This window comes from Centruroides vittatus, unplaced genomic scaffold, assembly GCF_030686945.1.
Source record: "Centruroides vittatus isolate TY-2023 unplaced genomic scaffold, ASM3068694v2 scaffold_712, whole genome shotgun sequence".
In the NCBI taxonomy this organism is placed as follows: Eukaryota; Metazoa; Arthropoda; class Arachnida; order Scorpiones; family Buthidae; genus Centruroides; species Centruroides vittatus.
In genome coordinates this window covers 1,652,676-1,664,412 of record NW_027122715.1, presented here as the reverse complement: position 1 = coordinate 1,664,412, position 11,737 = coordinate 1,652,676, and the positions used below count along the sequence as shown (strand labels likewise).

Here is an 11,737-nt window from a genome sequence, read left to right as displayed (position 1 = left end):
TATTTTTATTATAAATTTTTAATAAAAATTTATAATAAAAATTTCAAATGCAGTCTATAATTCCTTTCTAATATTTTTGTATGAAAGTATTTTTTTGTAAAGATAATCCTTTGCCAATGTGGCTTGGTTGAGCCTTGTTTTTCTTTTTGTTTCTTTTTCTTCCACCATTTTTCTTTCAAAAAATTCACTTCTAGCCTTTGTTCTCGACCTCGCCGTAATTGGTTGATCCAATGGTCCAATGGGTCTCTGGGGAAAAAGGGGTGATAGCAAATTGGTCAAAAGGGACTGACACAAGAGGAGAGAGAGAGGAAAACAGGAAAAATCGTAACTTTTTGGAGAGAAGAACTGGGAAGGAGAAGACTTAGATGTCAGCGAGTATGGAAAGAAGACCCCTCAGGAATAACGGAATCGAGGTTTATTTTTGCTAATCACCCCCTTTTGACCATTCTCTTTTTCTATCAAAAATCAAATCTTCTAATTCTTATCAACCCTATCTTGATCTAGGGCCCTTTATTTTGCAAATTTAGTTAAGTTATAGTTAAGGCCTGGCCAACCTGCGGCCCATCACGTTAAATTGTGTGGCCCACTAAGCGATATTATATATCTATTAAAACTTTTGTTTCCCATTATGTGTATACCAAAACAATTAAATAATTGAAAATTTGCATGTGTCATTGTTATAATGTGCAAGTGCGAGTACAAACTCTTGGTATAATAAAAATATCTTATTCATTTTGTATTTGTTTTACTTTTTTAAAAGCATGTTTGCCTAAATTGTGGCTCACTGTAATATTACGCGTGTTAAAAGTGGCCCGTGTACGCGTGATCAAAGTGGCAAGTGAAACAGTTTGGGTTGGCCAGGCCTGAGCTAGACATAAGTTAGAATAAGATCTTTGTTTTTTCGGCACATGGGGATTAATTGGTGATATTGTTATGGGGATCCCAAGTATCTTTGTACTTTCCTAGTTAGTAAGTGTGTACAATTGTTTCTTCAGAAACTATTGGTATTAATTGTAAATAATAAACTTTTAATTTTATCAACGCCGAAGCGATTCTTCGGACTCGTTATTTGCTCTTGGCTACACCAAACATTAAAAAAAACTAACCACATATTCCCTTGATTCTAAAAGATTTAATTTCTTTTACTGATAGAGGTGTGTCTTAGAATCAATAGTGTCTTACATTGAAAGTCCAAAACAATAATCAGAAGTCATGAATAGATAATAATTCAAATTGGTGCATTATGTTAACTATAATACTAAACATTCAGATCTGTTTGTATGAGTTCTGCTGGTAACAAATGCTTAAATTAAACTCATCCTCTAATGCAGTGATTCTCAAAGTGGGGGTCGCGACCCCTAAGGGGTTCGTGAAAAATATTTGGGGGTTGCTGAAAAATTGATGCCAGATCAATTTTTTCAAATATTTTATAAATTTACTATGGATTCATGTTTAGAAATAATAGAAATAAAAAATATATAAAATAATTTTTACTTAAATAAATTGCACATATAAATAATAAAAATAATATAAATATTTAAAAACGAGCCTAACCCCCTCCCTCTGGGATGTTTTTTGACACATACTTATTCTTCGGGGGTCCTTTGAAATTTTTAAGTGCAGAAGGGGGGTCGCGGTCCAAAAAGTTTGAGAAACACTGCTCTAATGTATAAGACAACTTTAAGATGATATTACAATACAGCATTAAAATGAATTGTTGTATATGCAAAGGAGCATAAAAATATAGCATCTTAACTTCATCTATTTTATTGCACTTTTGTTGTTAACTTCAAAGAATCAAAAGTATTATTATTGATTGTATAATGTTTAAATGTAATATTAACTTAAGAGTTTATCAGCTTTAACTTTTTTGATATCATCTTTAAGGAATGTAAGAAATGTGATCATCTGTAGATGATTCATTAAGAAAATTTTTTCAGTAAAAAGTACATAATTGTATAAAGTAAAAACTTTTGATAGCCAAATTGCAGTTTAAAATAAGATATATTAATGAATACTTTGTTAAGGCTTTACATAAAGTGTGAAATCGCTACCTGAATTTGTTTATATATTATTAAAAATTGAATATCTACGCATTTACAAATGTAAAATAATTAGAAATAATTCTTCAGTATTTTGTAATTCTGTTTAATATTGGTGCAAAGAATATCAAATTTTTCTTTTTGTTTTCCAAGACAACAGCCATTGCACAACTTTGAATTAAGGAATAATAAGGATATTTATGAAATGTTTTAGTCTAGTACTGTAGAATGAGGATGTATTAAATGATTTTTCTATAGTTTTTAGTTTTATACTTTTACCACAGTAGTGACATGAAAATTAATGATGGGAATGGCAAGCCTATAGTAAAAGGAAGAGCTTTGCTAAAAAAAAAATTGAAAAAATTCTTACATTTTTTTTTCTTTTTGAAGCTACTGTTTCATATAACCTGACATGTGGGAACACAGGGATAATGAAATATTAGTTAGTGACTAAGTTCTTGTTGAGTTTTACATTAGTTATATATTTAGAAGTAATTTTAGCATATTATTTAGTAAATTGAATTGCTGTTTAATAAGTTTGTTTATTTGTAATTTCATTTTTAAATATATACAATGAACATTTACCTGAAACTAAATTGTGACTTTTCTTCTTTTTTAAAATTTGCAATACAAGAGATTTGTTTTAGATAAAGGCAATAATATTACAATATTAATAATTTTTTCATTTATTAAAGTAAAATATGAAATAAAGGTAAATGTTACCTATAGTTCCAAGATGGCGGCTCGTCTGATTCTAGCAAGGAAACAGTGGGGACGCACGTTCTAACCTAACCTATTCTAATAATTTTGTTAGTAATAATTATGGTAATTTATTAGAATAGGTTAGGTTAGAACGTGCGTCCCCACTGTTTCCTTTCTTCTATTTGCTGGAATCAGAGATGAGCCGCCATCTTGGAACCATAGGTAACATTAACCGAAATGAAAACAGTATTTATTAAATTTTTTTTTCTATTGATTTAATATTTGTAAAATGCAAGAAATATCAAAGAAACTTTATGTCTTTGTATTAGCACAAAGAATTGCATATTTATCATTTGCAATTATTAGCCAACATTTGAAAGAAACAGAGGTTAAAAACCTTGTCAAGTTATATGAATATTTCTACTAAAACATTTAATTTTACAATTATCACTGCGTGTCTTATCTTAAATCCACACAGACAAAAGCTACTGTTATTTCATTTTATAAATTTTTAATGTATAGCGAATCTAAAATAGATATTTTAATAATTTCACAACAAGGCCTTTCGTTTTAAGGAGGAAAAGTTTATAAAAGGAAAAAGAAAAAAAAAGGGATGAGGATTGGATGAAGTTGCTTCTTCTGTTTCGTGAAAACACGAAAATTTGGAGTATAATATTTGAATTGGAAAGAACAAAAGTTTGCAACAGAGAAGTTCAAAGGGAAGGAATATTAAAGGAAAGTAACATTAAGCTTTCATTCTGACGGCTTAGCTTCGGCCGTCAGTATGTCGTTTTGTGGGATCAGTGTTGAATTCAAATTATAGCTGCTCGAAATTTCATGAATGCCGACAGTCGCTATGTCAGTAAATCCTCGTCCGCACTTCAAGCGCAAGTGCGGATGAGGCAGTTACTCCCACGAGACTCTGCGTTGTGTGACGGTTTCTAGATCCAGTTGAAGAAGCCGAACTACTTGTGATTCTTTAATTAGCGGTGTGTTAGATATATTCAATCCGCTGTTCATGTTTTGGTCAATTCTAATACAATGGGTCCTTCAGGCTTTCACAAACGGGTGGCCTCCCACACATTCTACAAGAATCAAGTAAGATAATTTCTTATGGAGGATAAAGAGCGGTTAAGGTAGCCGCTCTGGGGAACCCGGGATTGAATCCGGACGGGTCGCAAAATCCTCAGGAATTTTTTGGGTGGTGGTCCGGATATGTCGGGGCCTGTCCCTCGCCACCCCATTGTTGGCCTGGCCGAACCCATAATGGGCTTGCTAAAAGAGGCTCTCATAATGCCCATATTCAAGTTAGTCGTTGAATATCGATTATAATTAATATTAATTGTTTAAAATAAAAGTTTTATATTATTTTAATTTTATTAATTAAAATTGAGTTGTAGTTTATATATTTATTTTTTAGATTAAAGCGATTAAAACGGTAAAATAAGCGACTGGTAATTGATTCCATCTAGTGTTGATTCTTGGTACTAAATTGTGATAGTCACTCCACGTGGTTGTTTCTATATTATGTTGTAATAAAAGAAGTTGGTTTTTGTTTTTTTCATTCATAGAATATGAATTTTGCAATATAAAGTTTTAATGATGGGAATAATCTTAAGACTATTACGAAACTGTAGAAAACATGTACTTTGGTGTAATCAAGTGCAATATTTATCTCAGAATATTCAGCATAAATCTGATATTAATAAAATTAGGAATATTGGTATTATTGCACACATAGATGCAGGAAAGACAACAACTACAGAAAGATTTTTATATTATTCAGGTTTTACCCACTTTATGGGTGAAGTGCATCATGGAGACACTGTAATGGATTATATGGTACAAGAAAGAGAAAGAGGCATCACAATAGTTTCAGCAGCAATAACTTTTAATTGGAGAGGCCATAAAATTAATTTGATAGATACTCCAGGGCATGTTGATTTTACTATGGAGGTTACGAGAGCTTTGAAAGTGTTAGATGGAGCTATAGTGATTTTGGATGCTTCTGCGGGTGTAGAGGCGCAAACACTTAAAGTATGGAGTCAAGCTGATAAATATATGGTTCCGAGAATTATTTATTTGAACAAAATGGACAAGCAGCGGGCTAACTGTGATGCGTGTATTAATGATATTGAAGATAAATTAAAAAGTAAGTCATTATTGTTACATTTACCTTTAGGAGAAGGTAAAGAATTTAAAGGTGTTATTGATTTAATAACAATGGAAAAAGTGGAATGGAAATTAAATGAAAAAAAAGATGGACAATTATTTGTAAGAACTAGCTTAAAATCTAACATAGATGAAGATTTATGGGAATTAAGTAATAAAAAAAGAGAAGATTTAATTGATCAAATTGCTGATTTAGATGATATCATAGCTGAAAAAATTTTGAATGATGAAACAATTAGAAATATTACTTCTGATGATTTGAACGAAGCATTACACAGAATTACGCATTTGCAAAAAGCTGTTCCAGTAATGTGTGGAAGTTCTTATCGTAATATTGGAGTTCAGTTATTAATGGACAATATTATAAAATATTTGCCAAATCCATTAGAAAATGAACATGAATTTGTTCGGTATTATGGCAGTAATTTATGTGCATTAGCCTTCAAGGTACAATATAATAAACAATTTGGTCAGTTGACATTTTTACGCATCTATTCAGGTATTCTTGAGGAAGGAAAAAAGATTTATAATGCAACGCAAGATAATTCTGAAAAAGTTGAGAAAGTTATGATAGCATTAGCAGATGAATTAAAAGAAGTTAAAATTGCTCATAAAGGAAATATAGTAGTAGTGACAGGTTTAAAAAATATTATAACGGGAGACACTATTACATCATCACATTCAGCAGCTAATAATGCTAGAAAAGAATATGCCAAATGCAAAGATTTAGATATTGAAGATGTTCCTGATGTATTAGGAGGAATAGAAGTTCCTGATCCAGTGTTTTTTTGTTCCATTGAGCCTCCCTCACTTTCTTATCAAAATAAGCTAGATCATGCTTTAAAATGTTTACAAATTGAAGATCCATCTTTTAAAGTTTATGAAGAAGAAGAATCAGGTCAAACAATTATTTCAGGAATGGGAGAATTGCACATAGATGTGATGAAAAAGCGTATTCTTCATGAATATAAAGTAGATGCTTTCTTAGGACAATTACGAATTGCTTATAAAGAAACAATATTAAACATTTGTGATGATACAATTATTTTAGATAAATTTCTTGGAAATACAAAGCATTTTGTTAAGATTAAGTTATTGATAAAGTCAAGTCCAAGCTCAGGAAAAGTTAAGCATATTAAAGTAATTGTAGATAAAGAAAATGAACTTGGAAAAATTAGATTAGATTATTTGAAAGCAGTTGAGAATGGTGTTGTTTCAGCATTAAATCATGGGCCAGTTTTGGGTTTCCCAGTGTTTGATGTAAAAGTTGAATTACATTGGTTGGAAGTAGGTAGAGGTACTTCTCTTCCTATGATATCAGCTGCAGCTTCTCAATGTGTGGTTTCAGCATTAAAAAAAGGTGATGCACAACTTTTGGAACCAATAATGAAGATGGAAATTAATACAGATGAAAGTTATCTAGGAAAAATTTTAGCAGATTTATCAAATCGAAGAAGCCAAATTTTAAACATTCAAGCTAAACAAGATGCCAGAATAGTTAATGCTCTTACACCACTTTCAGAATTAATAACTTATACAACTGATATGAGAATTTTAACATCAGGTAGAGCATCGGTTAATATGGAATTTGAATGCCATAAATTAATGACTTCAGAAGAACTAAGAAAAGTGAAAGAACAAGTAACTGGATTTATGTTTAGATGATTAAAGTTCAGATGCAAATTATTTATGCACATTTTTATTTATAAAATGATTAAAATTTCATATTTTTTATTATATATACTTAGAATTTATAAATAATTTATATTTATACATTCATAATTTATATATGCAGAATATTAATTCTGAATATTACATATTCATAAAATGTTTTTATTTAATAATTGCTTTTAATGCTTTTATTATTTATCTTAAAACTGAAAAAAACTATTTTAAAAATTTATTATAATCAAGTCAGAAGTCACAAGTTTCCAGAAGAGTAAAATGTTACATTCCTAATTTCATTTTAATACATTTTGATTAATTACCATCTATTGCTTTGATTTAAAATTTTGATTTTGATTAGAAAATAATAATAATTCAAAAAAATTTTAAATACAAGAAATTTATATTAGATGCATATTGCAATTTTAAGTATAATTTTACAGGGTGTCCAAGAAAGATCTATTATAAAATTTAATTTAAAAATAATGAGATGCAGTTTGCAGTAAAAGATAAAAAAAAAACATTTTTTGGGTTTATTACAAAAATTAATATAAATGCTTAAGTTGTTTTATGTACATTGAGTGAACCTGAACATTTTGGACATTATGTTCCTTTAGATTGCACAAAGAATGTCCAATTTATAACTAATTTCCTGCCATGTACTGTTTGAATAGGACAGTGCATCATCTCACTGGACAGTTTCCTTATGTGATTTGCTTGATAGTGTTTCCTGGACGATGGATTGGCTGTGGGGACCAACATTCTGGTTTCCTAGATTGCTCAACATAACTCCACTGGATGTCTTCTTGTGGGATTATGTGATGCAATATTATTGTTTTGAAATAAAGGCTAACTCTTGAAATCCCCAAGGTTACACAGAAAATGCTAAACAACAGTTGACAACAAATCAACTAGACTAAAATCTCATTTAAAAAAAATGAAACGTAGTAATGTACATCTTTCTCGGACACCCTGTACAATCTGACTGATCTTTTTTTACAACTTTTTCTGCTCTATGGACACTTAAGAGTGCCTTTGCTTCGAGTCCATTGTGGGTTTGGCCATGTGCTGAGGAACAGAGCCCAACATATCCAGGATAGATCGTCCCCTGAAAAATTCCCTGGAGTTATTCCACCTGCCTGGATTTGATCTTGGACTCCCAGAATGGTAAGGCCTAGCAGATGATGACTTTATCCTACTACAGCCATCTGTCTGGTTAATATATCCGATAAATGTAATATACTTTTAACAGTCTTTATTGCAATAATGATTTTTATAGAAATTGATGAAAATAAACTGTGTCTAGAATTTGTTTCAAGTTTAGTTGGTTCAAGCATAATAATACAAGGGTAGGCTGAAAAGTAATGCACACATGCTTGTAGAACACGAACAAAAACAAATAGCAAGATCGGGCAAAAAGTACATTAAAGTACAATTCTTAAGCTTAATCACATATTTATTTTTCAACATAGTCATCGTTAAGGCTAACACATTTCTCCCAATATGTGACAACTTTTTTCATTCTGTCACTGAAAAATTCTTCCAACTTTTCTCGAATCCAGGACTTGACAGCTACCTTCACCTCATCGTCCAAGGTGTGATGATTAACCTTGAGGTCTCTCTTGAGTAGAGGAAAAAAATAAAACTCGCAAGGCGCAAGATCGGGGGAATAAGGAGGGTGTGGAATCGGTTCAAACTTCAGGTTTTGCAGAGCCTTTCCAGTTGTGCATGAGGTGTGTGGATGAGCGTTGTCATGTTGCAAGATTATTAGTGCCAGGCAGCCTCTAACATGACAAATAATCACCTGGTGCCAATAATCTTGCAACATGACAACGCTCATCCACACACCTCATGCGCAACTGGAAAGCAGCATTGTAACTAGCCTTTTATGTGTCTGGTGCAAGCTTCTGTAACTACGCTCCAAAACTATGATATAAAACTTGGTCCAGCTCATTTCTACGCCCCCCCCAGGGTCTATGCCCTGTGCCTGGGCACTGAACTAGTTACGGCACTGCTGGAAAGGCTCTGCAAAACCTGAAGTTCGAACCGATTCCACACCCTCATTCCCCCGATCTTGTGCCTTGCGAGTTTTATTTATTTTTTTTCTACTCAAGAGAGACCTCAAGGTTAATCATTACACCTTGGACGATGAGGTGAAGGTAGCTGTCAAGTCCTGGATTCAAGAAAAGTTGGAAGAATTTTTCAGTGATGGAATGAAAAAAGTTATCACACATTGGGAGAAATGTGTTAGCCTTAATGGTGACTATGTTGAAAAATAAATATGTGATTTTGAAGCTTAAGAATTGTACTTTAATGTACTTTTTGCCCGATCTCGCTATTTGTTTTTGTTCGTGTTCTACAAACATGTGTGCATTACTTTTCAGTCTACCCTTGTATATGAATACTTGATAGGAAAATTTATTTTGAATTTACATTTGAATTACAATACATTTACATTTGTTTTTCCTTGCCATGCTGTATATTAAAAATTTTATCTTCTTATCCTACATATGTTATAATTTCAACATATATAAAACCAGTAAGTTTATTTGTATTTAAAAGTGTTCATGTAGCAGAGCACAGAATTTGGCTGGACCTAACTAGCTTGAAAGTTAATATAACATAGAGATAAAATATTCTCAAATTTTCATTTTCACAAATAACATATAAATTCTTGATATTCTAACCAAAAAAAATATATTCTTATTATAAGGAAGTATATTTAACAAAATTAGATGACATATAGTATGATTGATGATGATGACAATAAATTTTACATTAAAAATATAATAGTACTAGCAGATAGGCCTGGCATTGCTCGGGCAAAAGTAACGATAGCAAAGATTAAGATTATTACGTTATAGTCAACCTTACCCATTTTCACAGAATGTAAGAATTGGGTCCCCCTGTTTTCAGACTAATTAGAGAAGTTTTAGATCGGTCTAAAAATATGTTCGATTTTCCGCAAAAACGAAAGAAACTGTATCTGCATCTTGCACGTTGCTTTCTCTTAACACTTTTATTGTTACGTAACACTTCCATTGTTGATGGAAGTGTTAAGCCTTAATCAGTGCCATAACTAGGCAGGTGCAACAGGTGCACCCGCACAGGGCCCACTTGGAAGGGGGGCCCAAAATGCATGTATTTATTATTTTTTCAAATCTAATTAATCAAGGGGCCTAAATGCGAGTTCTTGCACAGGGCACAAGAATGGCTAGTTACGGCCCTGGCCTTAATCCTGTCCCTCTCCTCCATGGGGAGGAATTTCGAAAAATCCCTTCTTGGTGTGCGTTCTCGTGACGTACCCTAACTATGTACCAAATTTCAACTTTCAACTCTTAATCGTTTGGGCTCTGAACATTTCCATTGTTACGTAACACTTCCATTCTTAACACTTCCATCAACAATGGAAATGTTAAGACTTAATCCTGTCCCTATCCCTTTCTTAGTGTGCGTTCTCGTGATCCCTTCTTAGTGTGCGTCCTAACTGTGTACCAAATTTCAACTTTCAACTCCTAACTGTTTGGGCTCTGTGCTAATTATTATTATTATTATTATTATTATTATCATCAACTCGTCTTGATTATATATATAGATAACAAAACTTTTTGTAAACCATAAGAAATGGAAAAAATCTTAAAACTTTCAAACTGAGAAATATCAGCTCTTCTCAAAGAAGCTAATTGAAGCATTGATAATTTGGTTTAGAAATCATTTGGAATTTCTTTATATGACACTAACAATGTTCCAAATTCTTATCTAAAGTTCAAAATACATTTAGTGACTAAATCAATGTTTGTAGTCATCAGTATGGTCATGTGCCATCAGTAGTAGTAAACAAAAAGAATAACATTTTTTTTTTTTTTTTTTTTTTTGGCATTGAATTACAAACGAAATGTGCCATGCCATTACAGCTTACGTTTACATCATTTTGTTGTTATTTCAGAGAATTTTTATCCTAATGAGTTTTTTTTTTTTACCATTGTACAATTGAAATGAATTCCTTCAATTCATTCACTAGAAAAAGTGTTTTTTGGCATTTATGTTATGGAATTGCACACTTCATTAATACTGTATTTTTGTACATATATATATATATATACAACCTATAGTGACATATTTGGAGGAAATTGCTAGAACAAAAATAAAACCTTCCTTTGCAAAACTTGCTCTACTGTATACCCCGTGCCTAAGGAAGCAGCTATTGCTCTATAGGTCCAAGTTTGTGATTGTTTTAATAGTCTATATCTATCTCAGTTTTAAGAAAATTCTAAAATTCTAAACACATTTTTGTGACTACTAATGATTAACATTGATATCAATAATTTTTTTTCATGGAATCCATATTCTATTCATGAGCAAAAAAACACTTAGCACTGATATTTGTTTCTGAAAAGCATAACATGGAGACAAATTATTGAATATGTTCCAAATTATTTATATTTATATTGTTTATTTAAAATAACTGAAACATCAGTTCAATGATCTGTTATAGGAATGGAATTCTTAAAAAACTACAACTTTTCATTGATAATATTCATTTGGATGACTGGATTAAAAAACAGTAAAGGTATCAGCCTACTGCTATGGGAATCCTAGTTCATATCTGTGCAAGAAACTTCAGGAATTTTTTGTAGACAATTTATCTGAGATATTTGGGCCCATGCAACTGTTCTCATTGTAGGCTGACTGAGTCCATAATGTGTAGGCTATAATTAAAAAGTCCTCTTAGTGCCCACAGGATGAATAGCAAGAGTTCAAATATATTTGTTTAATAAAATGAATTTAGAAAATAACTTTGTCAATATCAATCTAGAAGACTGTTTAATGAATATTGCTGTTTTTAAAAAATAAAAATTTTACAAAAGTTTCCTATTTATCAAAAATGAGCTAATGTACAGGTATGTTCTGAAGAATTTACAGGATATCAGAATATAATGCTCTAAAATTATCTCATTCAAAATGAGATGTCTGGTCATTTTAATTAGACAGATAATCCATATCCATTATATTAATACTATTGTTTATCCTTTCTTACAAATTTCCAAGATCTCCATTAATTTAGCCAGATTAGGACACAAGCAATCTATATTCAAACAGATTATTCATAATCAGTTTATACATACCATACTTGAATGATTTTATCGAAGTTGAAA

The 11,737-nt window shown here is 31.4% G+C and overlaps 1 protein-coding gene across 1 annotated transcript; it reads left to right on the top strand.

Annotated features, from left to right (window-relative positions):
- Window positions 1-4,240: 4,240 nt before the first annotated feature.
- mRRF2 (mitochondrial ribosome recycling factor 2) lies at window positions 4,241-6,655 on the top strand. Its single transcript, XM_067287791.1, has one exon. It carries the CDS (start codon window positions 4,344-4,346, stop codon window positions 6,579-6,581), a length of 2,238 nt encoding a protein of 745 aa, XP_067143892.1. The 5' UTR covers window positions 4,241-4,343; the 3' UTR covers window positions 6,582-6,655.
- Window positions 6,656-11,737: the final 5,082 nt, after the last annotated feature.

Excerpts from the sequence above, each read along its gene's own strand:
- mRRF2 (XM_067287791.1), top strand. The coding sequence starts at position 4,344 with ATGATGGGAATAATCTTAAGACTATTACGAAACTGTAGAAAACATGTA.